The sequence below is a fragment of the Hyperolius riggenbachi genome, chromosome 12 (assembly GCF_040937935.1).
Source record: "Hyperolius riggenbachi isolate aHypRig1 chromosome 12, aHypRig1.pri, whole genome shotgun sequence".
NCBI classification, from domain to species: domain Eukaryota; kingdom Metazoa; phylum Chordata; class Amphibia; order Anura; family Hyperoliidae; genus Hyperolius; species Hyperolius riggenbachi.
In genome coordinates, this window is record NC_090657.1 from 82,666,345 (window position 1) to 82,683,119 (window position 16,775).

At 42.5% G+C, this 16,775-nt stretch overlaps 1 protein-coding gene across 1 annotated transcript; it reads right to left on the reverse strand.

Moving 5' to 3' along the window:
• Positions 1-4,087: 4,087 nt before the first annotated feature.
• Positions 4,088-16,189, reverse strand: SOST (sclerostin). Its single transcript, XM_068262125.1, has 3 exons — positions 16,180-16,189; positions 15,825-15,977; positions 4,088-4,794 (listed from the first exon to the last, which is right to left on the reverse strand). The coding sequence occupies exons 1-3, from the start codon at positions 16,187-16,189 to the stop codon at positions 4,376-4,378; spliced, it is 582 nt and encodes a 193-aa protein (XP_068118226.1). The 3' UTR covers positions 4,088-4,375.
• Positions 16,190-16,775: the final 586 nt, after the last annotated feature.

Here is a 16,775-nt window from a genome sequence, read left to right on the forward strand (position 1 = left end):
CTCCCCCTCCATTGCAGAGATTTATGGGCAGCAGAAACGGTCATTTACTCACCTTCCGGGCTCCATTCGAAGATAATGTCACCGGGCTGCTCTGTCTCCAGTACCGACGGTGAGTAAATGGCTGCTTCCACTGCCCATAATTCTCTGCAATGGAGAGGGGACTACGGAGGGGGGCCTGAGGAGAGGAAGAAAATGAGTCAGACCCCCTTCCCCGTGGCTGAGTCCCTGTATGCCTGCTGCTCCCCACAGGGGACAATTTTACACCCTCGCCCAGGGAGAAATTTACCCTAGAAATTGCTCTGATCAGCACCTAGTGTTTCTTCCTCCCAACCCATGAGCACCCAGCGTTTCTAACTCCCACCTACGATATCACCTAGTGTTTCTCCTTCCCATTGACCCATCCCACCAGCTCCTAGTGTTTGCAACCCACTAGCATCCAGTGTTTCTCCCTCCACCAGCACTCAGTGTTTGATTTCCTAAACTCCAAAGTACAACAATGGGCAGCACGTTGGTGTAGTGGTTAGCTCTCTCGCCTTGCAGTGCTAGGTCCCGGGATCATATCCCAGATAGGGCACTATCTGCAAGGATTTTGTATGTTCTCCCCATGTCTGCATGAGTTTCCTCCGGATACTCTGGTTTCCTCACACATCCGAAAAACATACAGATGAGTTAATTGGCTTCCCCCTAAAATGGCCCTAGACTATAATACAAACACTACACAATACATACATAGACATATGACAATGGCAGGGATTAGATTGTGAGCCCTTCTTAGGGGAAGTTAAGTGACAAGACAATATACTCTGTACAGCGCTGAGGAAGAGGTCGGCGCTATATAAATACTGAATAATAATTTGTGGTCATTCTGACTCGTGGTGCGCAGGATGCAAGTCAGAGCGATGGACAGATCTCATCATACTTTGTCCCATTCTCCATCATTCTGGCTCGTGGTGCGCAGGATGCAAGTCAGAGCGATGGACAGATCTCATCATACTTTGTCCCATTCTTCATCATTCTGACTCGTGGTGCGCAGGATGCAAGTCAGAGCAATGGACAGATCTCATCATACTTTGTCCCATTCCCCATCATTCTGACTCGTGGTGCCCAGGATGCAAGTCAGAGCGATGGACAGATCTCATCATACTTTGCCCCATTGTCCATCATTCTGACTCGTGGTGCGCAGGATGCAAGTCAGAGCGATGGACAGATCTCATCATACTTTGTCCCATTCTCCATCATTCTGACTCGTGGTGCCCAGGATGCAAGTCAGAGAGATGGACAGCTCTCATCATACTTTGTCCCATTCTCCATTATTCTGACTCGTGGTGCGCAGGATGCAAGTCAGAGCGATGGACAGATCTCATCATACTTTGTCCCATTCTTCATATTGATGTGAAAAACATAGATTTACATTTGTCTTCACACATTTTACTCTTAAATAAATCAATATTCCAAAAATTACTTTTAAAATACATTTTATTGAAATCATACATAATAAATAAACGATAAAACTTTATATGCTTTTCCATGGAAATTAATAGGTGCATAAAAATGTACAAAATATTGCTTTACTTTTATTTTCATCACTACTTTTAAAAATCTGCTTATTACCTAATATTGCAAGTTTGCAAAGCGGCAGTAATGAATTCAATTCTATTCCAACTCCAGGGACTATGTTGGCGCTTTAACCACCACTACAGTATATCTACATCCTCTGTGACTTCACCTAAGCTAGGAGGACATAGATATAGGTCTTGTATCTGAAGCACAGCTGTGCATGATTGGGCTTGCTACTTTACACACCTAATTAGTGAAAGGGAATATATGTTCCCTGAGCCAATAAGATTGATTTCTACGGTAAAAAATGCTTTTATTTTCTCAGTTCATAGTGAAAAATACACACTGTAGCATTATTTCAGAATCAAATATTCTCACCATAAATTGTGACAGGAACATAATCTAAGTTTTGTGATAAATGGTAGAAATAGCCAAATAAAATGTGTGTTGTTTTTATCTACAGTAGCTCTTTTTATTTCTAAACTGGAATCGGCAAAATTGAGAAATAATGTGGATTTCTTTCTTCCATTTTTTTCCCTCTTTTTTCCAATTAAAATGCATAGAAAAAATAGTTTGAGGGAAAAAATGCCATACAATGAAAGCCTAGTTTGTCTTGGAAAAAAAAAGATATATATTTAATTTAGGTGTCATAAGTATCGATAAAGTTATTGCTGATTAAATAGGGACATAGCTAAAATGTCAAAACTACTCTGGTTCATAAAGGGGAAACAAGGTCTGCATGCAAAGTGGTTATACATAATAATAACAACAATAATAATAATAGTTGTTGTCGTCGTTATTGTTTTATGTGTTCATAGGCTTTACATTCACGAGTAAATGCTGTAAAATGTCAATTTATCAGTAAAACAAATGCATAGGCTTATCCCTGAAAATGTCACATATTTATTTCTATGCTGCATAAAAATGCAACATTATGAAATATATATTTACCATGCCCTGTTAGAATGTGATGGAGGTTTACAGCAGTTGTGTTTCTGGCTGCCATCTAACTTGTACTCCAGAACACAGCAGTAATCTCTAAAGCTCTGATGCAATCACTTTCCTTGTGCACTGGGGTTCAGAACAAGGTGAAATAGTAAGCATTGGCTGGCACAGACCAGTTTAATTTACACTGCTTCCCGAGCAATTGGCCACCCAAGATACTCTGGGATGGAGATTTCTACAGGAAAATTCGAAAAAGTCTGAAATCATGTACCCTATATAGAACAACATTAGCAAGGCACAATTCTAATACACACACATATAATAAATATAGATATTTGATTTTCATTGCAATAATATTGATAAATAAAGGTGATGTGAAATTATATATAATACATTGTATATTGTAAAATGTTAATATTTTACTTATTCATACTATATCTTGTATTATTATTTGATTACATATATTCTAATAGCCTTCGGTATATACCTGTATATTCTGGCGTATAGAACGACTGGGCGTATAAGACGGCCCCCCAACTTCTCCAGTTTGGACTACCGTTCTTCCAACGCACGCCAAATAAAAAAAAAAAATCATCATATGCTATGTATATGCCAAATAAAAAAAAAAACCATCATATGCTATGGTGCTATGTATGAACAGATACTGGTGCTGTACTGTATGTGGTACCCAGTATATAACAGTATATAGGCGATTGACTCGTTGGATTGGTCAACTCTCCCTAAGTGGATTGGTCAGCTCTCCTTGTCTACCTGTTTATCAGAGCGGTATGGAAGAATAGATTGCGCTGTGACCATAAAACACGCCTCTTTCACCCTTCTGGCCCACCCTTGTATCCTATTTACCTCCTTCCCTGCCTCTCAGATCTCGCACATGTGTGCCTGCGCCGCTTCACTACAGTCTTCAGCAGCAAGATCTGAGATGCGGTAACAGTACAGAGCGTATCACCCGGCAATAATGACACCCGGTGTATAAGACAACCCCTCACTTTTCAGAAGATTTTCAAAGGTTAAAAATCAGTCTTATACGCAGGAATATACAGTAACTTTTTATTGTCACTTATAACTAATAAACTGTGTATAGGACATGTAGGGCCCAATCCAATTCACTAATTATCCTAAGTTTTTTCTCCTAGGTGATATTTTCACACCTTATCAATAAAATACCCTTTAAGCCACCAGCAAAAAAAGAATCATTTTGACAGCACCTTTTCACCTACTTTTTCTTACTTTTCAGTGCTGAAAAGTTATTTTAAAGAGAAGATGAAAAATGATCTTTCAGGAGAAAACTTAGAAGAAAAAAGTGAATTGAATAAGGCTCATATGCAATTAACCTTTTCTCCTGAGTTTTCTACTTGGAGAATATTTTTCATCTTTTATTTAGAATAATTTTTCAGCACTTTGCAATTGAAAAAGTACCAAAACGTAGGTGGAAAAGAACTATCAAAACTATTTTATGTAATTTCTTGCTCCCTGGTGAGTTAAAACTCTTTCTCCTTTACTTCCCCCCCCCCCCCCCCCCCCCCCCCCGCACACACACACACACTCTCCCCCTCTGTTTCTTCCTTTCTTCCTCTCCTTTTTTACTTTCACCCTCTCTTCTTTCTTTCACTTGACTCCTACTCAAATAACTTACCACACACATAATAGATAAGAAAGATGTTTAAACAAGAAATGACTCTCTTAAGTGACAGGCACCATGGTAGGAAGCAAAAATTGGAGCAGATAATTGGATTTCAGCCTGGTCACATAAACAGGCATACATTCCCATGTCTGTGCCTGGAAATACACTTGAAGTATGTACACATACTTATATACTTAGATATAACACACACTTTCATAGACGTTTGCATGATTAATAGGCATTTTCCAGTTCATGGTGATTTGGTTTATGTCTAATTCTGGCAGCCTGGGACTTCTTTTTCTTTGCATTCTTCACTTTTCTCTTCCCGAAGTCTTTTAGCACAGACTGGTTGTGGAAGCGACTGTAGCGTTTGCAGCGGCATGATGTCACAATTCTTCTTTTGTATGTTCGCACTTCATTGTCAGGGCACAAGAGCTGGATGCGTTGCATGTGGCTGTGGGCAGGAACACAGCGGTATTCCCTGGAGCTCTGATGCCACCACTTTCCTCTACCAATGGAGTTTGGTAAGAGATGAAATGGTATGCACTGACCAGCACAGACCAGCTCTTTTACCATCTTCATACTCCGGCATTGGCCTTCAGTGATATATTCCATGGAGTGCAGTTCTCTACAGGCTAATTCTGAAGGATCTGAAAAAAAATGTATTCAAAAAATAAAATGGTATTAAACATACATGTAAAGTGAAAGAATCATTGTAACCGCTATATGTATAACACAGCTTGCATTTATCAAATAGAAGAAGACTTTACTTGGTTTAAAGGGATCCTGAGCAGTCCCCTAAAATAAAAAATTTCACTTACCTTGGGCCTCCTCCGGCCCACTGTAGGCCGCGAGGTCCCCCGGCGTCATCCTGGCTCCTGTCCGTATCCCTCCAGCGGCTCCCGTTACTGGCGACACCCAGGCCAGGTGTCGGGCCGGCTCTTCCTACCCGCGCAGGACTGTCACGCCGGCCGGTGTGATGATGCATAGCGGCCGGCGTGATGAAGAGCGGCGTTCAAGACCAGGAAGAGCCAGGCCCGACACCCGGCCCAAGTGTCGCCGGGATACGGGCAGGAGCCAGGATGACGCCGGGGGACCTCGTGGCCTACGGTGGGCCGGAGAAGGCCCAAGGTAAGTGCCATTTTTTATTTTAGGGGACTGCTCAGAGTCTTTTTAAAGGATACCCAAAGTGACATGTGACATGATGAGATAGACGTGTATGTACAGTGCCTAGCACACAAATAACTATGCTGTGTTCCTTTTTTTTCTTTCTCTGCCTGAAAGTTAAATATCAGGTATGTAAATGGCTGACTCAGTCCTGACTGACCATTTTCTGTGTGGTTAGAAAAAGGAATTATGTCTTGGCAAGGCCAGATTTATACTTTTTCCAGCCATAGGCAATGTAGGAGGTCCCATGTACAGCAGTGCCCCTCCCATTCCATGTACAGCCCCAGCTTTCATGTATAACATCTACAGTATGTACAGTGTGTACTGTAGCCCCTCTTTCATGTACAACTCCCTTGGGCATCAGCTTCAGTTTCCATGTGTTGCTCTCCATTTGCAACCTACTCTTTCACCCCTTAAATCCTATTGCAGGTCCAGGTGCCCCCTTGAGCTGCAGCTGCCCAAGGCCTGGGCCTTTGTGGCCTTTTCAGAAATCCAGTCCTGGGTCGTGGGATGGAGAGTAGTGATGGGCTCACGAGTAGTCACGACTCCCTAAGGACTCAAATTCATTATTTAAATGAGGCTTTATTGCCTCAGCTTTGCGGCTGGATGACAAGGGGCTAGTTACCCATAAGTCCATCTTCCTCCATGCGCTCCAAACAGCTTGCACATGTCCTATTAGACGCGTTGCAAGCCTCACTACGTGCACTTCCTCCTTCAAGCCGGAGGGAGGAATTGCATGGTGGTGAGGCTTGCAACGCGCCCAAAAGGACGCATGCAAACTGTTTGGAGCGCAGGGAGGACGACGGAATTATGGGTAACCAGCCCCTTGTCATCCAGTCGCACAGCTGAGGCAATTAAGCCTCATTTAAATAATGAATTTGAGTCCTTAGGGAGTTGTGACTACTCTTGAGCCCATCACTGATGGAGAGTGGACAATTACTCTTGGCTGTGGACAAAGATGATGACAGGTGCAACATGACTGGAGACGATTGAGACATTGGTTAGAAGGGCAGTATGGGAAATGAAAAGTAGGTAAATATGACTGAAGGGTTATCAGCTGATGGGTTATGAAGAATGACAGCTGACTATCTGAACTCCATGGGTATACATGATTGTGTTTGGGAAGAAATTATATGTAAATTATTTTTTTATTTTATCCTTTAAAACATTACTGCATGAGGGTCACTGCCTGCTAGCATGCCTGTCCTTCTCAATGCTGCATTTCAAGAGGATGGGCTTTTCATTGACTCATGTCAAAAGGTGAGACTTGCCAAATTGTAATTACAGGGACCTCACTATTATTTAGTATTAGCGCTGACATCTTCCGCAGCAATGTACAGAGTATATTGTCTTGTCACTTAAAGAGACACTGAAGCGAGAAAAAAAATATAATGATTTGTATGTGTAATACAGCTAAGAAATAAAACATTAGGAGCAGAGACATAAGTCTAATATTGTTTCCAGTACAGGAAGAGTTAAGAAACTCCAGTTGTTATCTATGCAAAAGAGCCATTGAGCTCCATAACTAAAAGTCGCAGAAAGTTCTGTCTTCTGAAGCTTGTTATTTCAACTGTCAGTCACTGTATTTTCGCATCATTTTACAGATGCAGCCTTCATGTATGCTTGTCTTCAGAACGGAAATGGGATTTTGTAAAATGTTAGTCAATGGAAACTCGCTAAATTAATTAAATACATTAATTAATTAATTAATTAAATACATGTGAATTAATTTCATTGCTAAGCACAGGAAAATTGCAGACTGAAAAATCAAAAGAATTGCATTAAAACAATCACCAAATGCAGAACTGACAAATAAACACAGAGGAATTGAGCGCGCCCAGCCGGGCTGCAGCTCTCTTAAGCTGCTCCAGACCTTGTCTCAGATTTCTACACCTTTAAACCTATTTGTGCTGAAACTGGACTCAAAATACAGAGGAATTCCACCCACCACGACTAAGGCTACAACTACAACCAACCAGAACAATCGGATTACTTTGGATGGCAGAGATATAAACTGGATTGAAATCCTCCATGAAGCTTACCACTGCTGAACTGGCTTGCAGCACCGGATCTTAAATTATAGCTATAATGTTTTCCCCAACAGCACCAGCAGAAACAGCCACATAAAGTGTCAGTCATAGCATTTTGTTAAGGAATGATAAAAATATACATTAAAGTATATATGCTATAAAAATCGAAACATTGTTGTAATTTATTTATAAAGTGCCAACATATTACACTAAGTAGTATGCTAAGCAGACTAGCAGCCCACACAGCTCACTCGCGTGGCTGGAAGAGAGAAGCGGTAAGTTCCCGCCCGCTGCCAGCCGCCGACACTACTAAATTCTGGAGGGGGGAGCGAGGACGTCTCTCCACCCCTTCCCAAGGTGAGAGAAGTGGTGGGGAGACGACCCCCTTCCCCCCCACTGTGCCCGTTGCTCCCCCTTCGTTGCACTGCCACCCTTCCTTGGGTTACCTACAGACCTGGCTTCATATACTGGGACACCTATACACCTGGCTACATATACTGGGGACACCTGTACACCTGGCTACATATACTGGGGACACCTATACACCTGGCTACATATACTGGGGACACCTGTACACCTGGCTACATATACTGGGGACACCTATACACCTGGCTACATATACTGGGGACACCTGTACACCTGGCTACATATACTGGGGACACCTATACACCTGGCTACATATACTGGGGACACCTATACACCTGGCTACATATACTGGGGACACCTATACACCTGGCTACATATACTGGGGACACCTATACACCTGGCTACATATACTGGGGACACCTATACACCTGGCTACATATACTGGGGACACCTATACACCTGGCTACATATACTGGGGACACCTGTACACCTGGCTACATATACTGGGGACACCTGTACACCTGGCAACATATACTGGGAACACCTGGCTACATATACTGGGGACACCTGTACATCTGACTACATATACTGGGGACACATATACACCTGACTACATATACTGGGAACACATACATATATATATATATATACACACACACACACACCTAGTTACATACTGTATACTGGGGACACCTGTACACCTGGCTACCTATTCTGGGGACACCTTTAGACTTGGCTATCTGTACTGGGGACACCTATAGACCTGGCTACATATACTGGGGACACCTATAGACCTGGCTACCTATTCTGGGGACACCTATAGACCTGGCTGTCTATACTGGGAACACCTATAGACCCCTGGTTACTTCCACTGGGGATACCTATAGACCTGGAAACCTATACTTGGGGCACCTATTTTGGGGGAACTACAGCCAGATTAAGTGTATTTTGTGGGAACCGCTGCTGCCAGATTAAGTGTATTTTGGGGAACAGCTGCCAGATTATGTGCATGTTGGGGATCTGCTGCCAGAATGTGTATGTTGGGGGAACCACTGCTTCCAGATTATGTGCATTTTGGGGGAACCACTGCTGCCAGATTGCATGTTTTTGGGTGATCTGCTGCCAGATTACGCATATTTTGGGGAACTGCTGCCAAATTATGTGTATGTTGAGGGAACCGCTGCTGCCAGATTATGTCTATTTTGGGGGAGCCATTGCCATATTATCTGTATTTTGGAGGAACCCCTGCCAAATTGTATGGATTTTTGGTAAAATGCTGTCAGACTAAATGTATTGTGGGGGGAAACACTATCGCAGAGCTCTAACTTCCCCGGCAGACTTTTTACACCACTGCCTAAGTCATGTATATTTGGCCCCACCCACAGAGGCGTAGCTAGGTACTTCAGCGCCCGGGGACAAAGAAAGTATTTGCGCCCCCAATAGACTCTTATGACGCGCAATGGAGCCAAATGTACATGAAGTTGCAATGCAGCAGAGAGGAAGATTCTGAAATGCAAACAAATGTTGCTGAACTATGAGGTTATAACATTAAACTGTGCTCACAATCTAATCCTACCATAGTCTAATCTCCTACTATTATGTATTTATATAGCACTGACATCTCCTGCAGCACTTTACAGAGTACATAGTCATGTCACTGACCTTCCTCAGAGGAGCTCACAATCTAATCCTACTATATTATTATTCTGTATTTATATAGCAGTAACATCTGCAGCTCTGTACAGAGTGCATAGTCATGTCACTGATTGTCCTCAGAGGAGCTCACAATCTAATCCTACCATAGTCATAGTCTAATGTCCTACCATATTATTATTATGTATTTATATAGCACTGACATCTCCTGCAGCACATTACAGAGTACATAGTCATGTCACTGACTGTCCTCAGAGGAGCTCACACTCTAATCCTACCATAGTCATAGTCTAATGTCCTACCATATTATTATTATATATTTATATAGCACTAACCTCTTCTGCAGCACATTATAGAGTACATAGTCATGTCACTGACTGTCCTCAGAGGAGCTCACACTCTAATCCTACTATATTATTATTCTGTATTTATATAGCAGTAACATCTGCAGCTCTGTACAGAGTGCATAGTCATGTCACTGATTGTCCTCAGAGGAGCTCACAATCTAATCCTACCATAGTCATAGTCTAATGTCCTACCATATTATTATTATGTATTTATATAGCACTGACATCTCCTGCAGCACATTACAGAGTACATAGTCATGTCACTGACTGTCCTCAGAGGAGCTCACACTCTAATCCTACCATAGTCATAGTGTAATGTCCTACCATAGTATTATTATGTATTTATATAGCACTGACATCTTCTGCAGCACATTACAGAGTACATAGTCATGTCACTGACTGTCCTCAGATGAGCTCACACTCTAATCCTACCATAGTCATAGTCTAATGTCCTACCATATTATTATTATGTATTTATATAGCACTGACATCTCCTGCAGCACATTACAGAGTACATAGTCATGCCACTGGCTGTCCTCAGAGGAGCTCACAATCTAATCCTACCATAGTCAGTCTAATGTCCTACCATATTATTATTCTGTATTTATATAGCACAGACATCTTCTGCAGCACATTACAGAGTACATAGTCATGTCACTGGCTGTCCTCAGAGGAGCTCACAATCTAATCCTAACATAGTCATAGTCTAATGTCCTACCATATTATTATTATGTATTTATATAGCACTGACATCTCCTGCAGCACTGTACAGAGTACATAGCCATGTCACTGACTGTCCTCAGGAGCTCACACTCTAATCCTACCATAGTCATAGTCTAATGTCCTATCATATATTATATATTTATATAGCAGTGATATCTTCTGCAGCACATTACAGAGTACATAGTCATGTCACTGACTGTCCTCAGAGGAGCTCACACTCTAATCCTACCATAGTCATAGTCTAATGTCCTACCATATTATTATATATTTATATAGCACTAACCTCTTCTGCAGCACATTATAGAGTACATAGTCATGTCACTGACTGTCCTCAGAGGAGCTCACACTCTAATCCCACCATAGTCATAGTGTAATGTCCTACCATATTATTATTATTATGTATTTATATAGCACTGACATCTCCTGCAGCACTTTACAGAGTACATAGTCATGTCAATGACTTATCTCAGAGGAGCTCACAATCTAATCCTTACCATAATCATATTCTAATTTCGTACCATAGTCTAGGCCATTTTTATGTATTTATTTTGGTGGGATCAGAATGGGTTTACTCACACATTCAAAAAAACACAGATAAATGGAGATTGCATGCTGCCTGAGATTCAAGCCAGGGACTGCACCTTTGCGAGGGTACAGGCACACATGGTGACACTTGAGCTCCGGAAGAAGCCGATAGTATCATTCCCCCTAACATTGTAGTAGATCAGCCGACCTTATTGACTGCTAACTCTATGCTTGGATTCAACGTCGCAAAATGGCCACTGCTAACTGGAACTGGAGACCTCATAGCCGCTGCTAACTCCAGCACCCAACCACTGCTAGACAGATTTCAGTGCTCAAATTACCTTGTTAGCATTACCATAGTCATTCTACAGTATGTCATGACCTAGTGCAGCACCCAAATAATAAGGCATGCTGTGCGCCCTTTTCTAACTGTTTAGGCACAATGACAACATGCCACCTTCAAGCAATAAGTGTACATATATTGATGCCAAGATTATCAGCAATAATTTTGGCCAATGTTGTTGCCAAAAGATATGTGCACTGAAAGTACTGTGCTTTATCCAGCAAATACCAACCTGCTCCATGAGATAGATGGGAGGTGGCAGGAATGTGGAAAAGAGATGGACAAAGCTGTAAAGGTGAAGAGACAAAGGGCTCTATTCTCAAAGACTTCCCGCATGCGGTAAAGTACATGAGGGAAGTTTGCACCCAAAATACCGGCAAGTTGGAATTCTCAAAATGTTCCGCATGTTTTTTCCGCATGCGGAAAAAGTGTGATAAAAGTGCGGGATTCATGCTGTAAAATTTCCGCAAAAGTCAGTATTTTCCGCAATAAAAGATCAATTCTCAAAGATGTTCAGGCGCATCATTTCTTCGTTAATTACCGATTTTTTATCACCTACAAGTAGTAGGTGATATATTCCGCATCCCATTGACTTTAATGAAGTCTGGAGGCTTAAGGGCTGTGCTTGGTGGACTTTCTTTTTTTTTTTTAAACACTTTTTCATGCGACCTTTTTACCGCATGATTCCCGCATGAATAATGCCTGTTTCCGCATCTTTTTTCCCGCATGCGGCAAACATGCGGAAAATGTTAATGAATGCTGAAAAAATGCGGAGTTTACCGCTGGCGGGAATTTAGCGCTAAAATTTTGCGGTACTTTTGGCTCTTTGAGAATAGAGCCCAAAGGAGGGAGAGAAAGAGACAGAAAGAGAGAAACTGAAACACAATGAAAAAGGAGAGGAAAGATAAAAATCAATGGGGGAGGGAGAGATAGATGACAGACAAGATGAAGCACAGCTGATATGGAGGAGGAGGGGGGGGAGAGAGTGAAAGGAGTTACATGTGCAGAGGAGATCTGACCCACATAGTTAAAAAAATGTCTATGTCCCTCTGCTAGTGGGGGAGAAGGGGGCGATCGTTGACCAGCAATAATCACAGACCTGTGCTGGCTGGCTGATAAACGCAGAGAGACACTAAACAGATCATGAGATTTGACGCTGAGCAGACACTGCTGCCCGCCCTGCCTGTCTTTGAATACTGCTCCGGATTCCAGAATATCATTCTTTACCTGGGGGTGCCGGGCAGACTCGACTCGGAGGAGCTTCTAACTGTTACATTTCTTCTTGTCTCTGCATTTGTAGCAGAGACAAGTTGGATTTGGCTGCTGCTGGCTCGTTGGCTCAGCTCACTCTGAACTCCCGCTTCACAGACGAACTTCTCCCTGCCTTCTTGCCTCGTCAGCTCGGCTCCTCCTCCTCACAACCCGCAGTGAATCATGGGGCTGGCTCTGCGCAGCGTTCCACTGGGGACTGACGTCACTGACCTCACAGGGAGACCCCGGCCAGCGAGCAAGCCCAGCAAAGTACTTAGGCAAATGACAAAAAAAAAAAAAAAAAAAGACACCGCACGGCAGGGCGCCCTTAGGGACCCAGCGCCCGGGGGCACATGTCCTACCCCGCCCACCCCAAGCTCCGCCCCTGCCCACCCATGACCATGCCCACATTCTGTTGCGTGTCCACGTCCATTTTTTGGTCTTTATAAAAAAATGTATCCTTTGCCAGTACATTTTTAGATCTTTGTCTGTAAAAACAACGTGAAAGATTGGCAACACTGGTATGGGGCCCCATAATCCTTTATTGCCCGGAGGCCCCATGAGTTGTCAGTCCGCCCGTGTCTCCATTTCTCAGCCAATCCTAAACACTGACATGGATATGGCTCTTGAGGACTGGAGTTCAACACCTGTGACCTATATTGTAATTTTCTGCCTCATTTTATTTATTTGCATGTGCTGTTTTTCTTTTTTTTAGTTCTAAATTTGTAATGCATTTAAATTCATGCTGCTAGATGATTTTCTATGTTTGTGTCCTTATTTTTTTGTAGTTGTAACACTTTCTGTTTCTCACTAATTATATACAGATCAGTGAATCATCTGTAAGCCATGTTTGTGATGACACAGAGATGAAGTCATAGTTATACAATGTTATTTCCTTCAAAGCAGTGTCCTAAAGCATCAGCCTTCTCTATCTTGCCTTCCCTTTCCCCTCTCTCTGTTACACACGATCTCATCTAATTACAGCAGACTGAAAGTAAGAGGGAGTTTTACAAAGTCAGAACTACTAATTTGACTCTATCTATAGATCATCATAGTTAAAACCGCATAAATGCTCCTAAAATAACGTAAAATGTCCCACGTATTTTAAATGTGTGCATTTGGTTTGCACAATGGTTCAAACAAGCCATTGGAAGTTATCTATAGATAATCATATGCATGAAATGTTTAGAATAAAGTAAAAGATTCTTGTGCGTGCGTGTTCATTTAAAGGAACTGTAGTGAGAAGTATATCGAGGCTGCCATATTTACTTCCTTTTAGGAATTACCAGTTGCCTGACTGTCCTGCTGATATCTGCCTGTAACGCTTTTAGCTATAGACCCTGAACAAGCATGCAGCAGATCAGGTAGCGGCACAGTGGTGTAGTGGTTAGCATGCTTGCCTTGCAGCACTGGGTCCCTGGTTTGAATCCCAGCCAGGACACTATCTGCGTAGAGTTTGTATGTTCCTGTGTTTCCTCCAGAACACTGCGGTTTCATCCTACATCCCAAAAACATACAGCTAAATTAATTGGATTACCCCTAAATTGGCCCTAGACTACATTAGATACAGATTTGTACAACAGGAGGAAATGGCAGTGCTTCCAAATGCAGGCTGCTCCCGAATTGACCAGCTGCATAGATGTGCATAGCCCAAAACACCTGCAGATTACACAACTTGCATTCAAAACTGATACAGGAAATGGAGGACGTTTGCTTCCAAAAACTGTTGCACACAGATTGTTCATTACTAGACTCTTCTACAACGTTGACATGTCCTCATGAAAGAGACCTAACCACTAACAATTAAAACATAGTGTAAACCTGATGCTGCTAGCTATAAATGGTCTACACATTTTCTAATGAACAGCAAAAAATTGGCAGCACTCCTAATAAGGCTGCAACTGAAATGAAACCAACAGAGGTGTGCACCGCCCCTCCCAGGGACTTAAATCCACACCTTGAATACAAATCAGATGCAAACTATGCACTACACTCTAGATAGATACTCTAGATAAATTGAATGCAAACTGATACACATGAATGCAGCTAGCCACAAGTAGTCCTACATTTTTGTACAATAGGAGGAAATGGCAGCGCTTCCAAATGCAGGCTGAACCCTAATTGGCTAGCTACATAAATGTGCAGAACCCAAAACACAGGCAAAATACACTACTTGCATTCAAAACAGATGCAGCAAATGGAAAACGTTAGCTTCCAAAAACAGTTTGCATTTAGATTGTTCAGTAGTAGACTCTTCCACGATGTTGACATGCCCTCACCTAACCACTAGCTAACAATTAAAACCTAGTGTAAACCTCGGGCTGCTAGCCATAAATGGTCTACACATTTTCTAAAGAATAGCAGAAAATTGTCAGTGCTCCTAATCAGGCTGCTGTACATTAGATACAGATACTACACAATACACACATAGACAAATGCAGGAATTAGATTGTGAGCTCCTCTGTGGCATGACAATATATACTTGATAGAGAATTTATGTGTGCATCAAACCAAGTAACACCTGACAAATCTAGCTTTGCAAATTTGGCCTAATTGGCTACTCACGAGACATAGTTAATGCAAATATGCATTTGCTTTCGCATGCCAAAGTTTGCAGGGTTAAAACCAATACAGCAAAGCGGTTGCCCTGCGGGAATTAGTTCATGCTACATTAGCACTATCCAGGAGCGCCACGGGGAGGCTTCCCAATGCCCCCATACAACCGGGGTGCTGCAGGGCCCCAAGCTCTCTCACTGCCTGGAAACCACAGTGGCATCCCGGAGGGGGAGGTGCAGGCGCCCGCACCTGCCTCCCAAAATTAAAAACAGGCACTTACCTTGACGTCCATTGCGTTTTAACCCTGCAAACTTTGGCATGCGAAAGCAAATGCATATTTGTATGAGCCATGTCTCATGAGTAGCCAATTAGGCCAGATTTGCAAAGCCAGATTTGTCAGGTGTTACTATAAAGTGTAGCATGACAATATATACTCTGTACAGTGCTGCGGGAGATGTCGGCGCTGTATAAATACTAAATAAGAATCAGTCAGCTGTTTCTGACATTATTGTCTGATCTATCAAGATTAGCTGCATGCTTGTTTCTGGTGTTATTCAGACACTACTGCACCCAAATAGATTAACAGGACTGCCAGGTAACTGGTATTGTTTAAAAGGAAATAAATATGGCAGCCTCCACATACCATACCTCTGACTTCAGTTGTCCTTTAAGTCATGCAGAAAATGTTAAAATATATATGTTACAAACGTTATCATTACCTGTTGGATCTGTAGCCTCTGGCAGGAATCTTCCTCCATGCTTAGCTTGGTTCAGAGTGTAATTGTCACTAGTGACAGCAGTTTCTATGGTCTTGCTGCTCTCTGTGTGTAGTTTTTCAGTAGCATCATTCTTGAGAGACGCCCCTCCCAGAGCTGAGCCAAATAGAATGTGAAACAGTGCAAAGGCACAGCATGCATCCAGAGAAAAGTACATGATGCTGCCAATGCTTCACTGATTAACCTCTCAACTCGGTCACAGTCAGAATATTCCCTGATGACTGATATTTCCCTTTTTAAATGTTCTCTTCAATAGCCTCAGCCAATGAGGACAGAGATAGGGAGGACTTCATCTTACCTTCATTCATGGGAGAGATGTGGTAAAAAGGTTGGGGCGTGGCGTGGTATGCTAATTCAGTTCATTAGTTTATTCTGTGCTGCCCTTCCTTCCATCTCTGGCTCAGACAGCTAGATTTCTCCATGTGACAACAGTCAATAGTCAAAAATTACTTTGAAATTCTAATTGTTTTAAACCTGTTGTGTTAGGTCATACAGGTCACCTGAGCTTGAAATTAAAGTCTTGGTGTACCTATTTTTGTACTTGCTTAACATGGGATGCAGCTTAATATTGTAATATACTAGTATGATTGATTTTAGCCCCATCCTATGATCCTGGCTTGTTACCTCCAGCATGTCTACTGTAAGCTGTTATCCTGTGCCTGCACTCTAAATGACCTGAGTGTTCGCTCGGTGCCCTTCATAGTTAGGGGTACCTTCAGAATGTACTGTACTGAAATAGTAGTAGCTGCTAATAAAAGGCTGCTGCTGCTGGCACAGTGGCGGCTGCTGGTGAGTAGCCGTTACTGCTGCTGGCGTAGTGGCGGCTGCTGGTGAGTGCCTGTTACTTACTGATGCTGGCACAGCGGCGGCTGCTGGTGAGTGGCTGCTACTGCT

Bases quoted from the DNA above. Each gene is read 5' to 3' on its own strand.
- SOST (XM_068262125.1), bottom strand. The intron at 4,795-15,824 runs GTAATGATAACG...ATTTTTTTTCAG, and splicing joins AGAGGCTACAGATCCAACAG to ATCCTTCAGAATTAGCCTGT.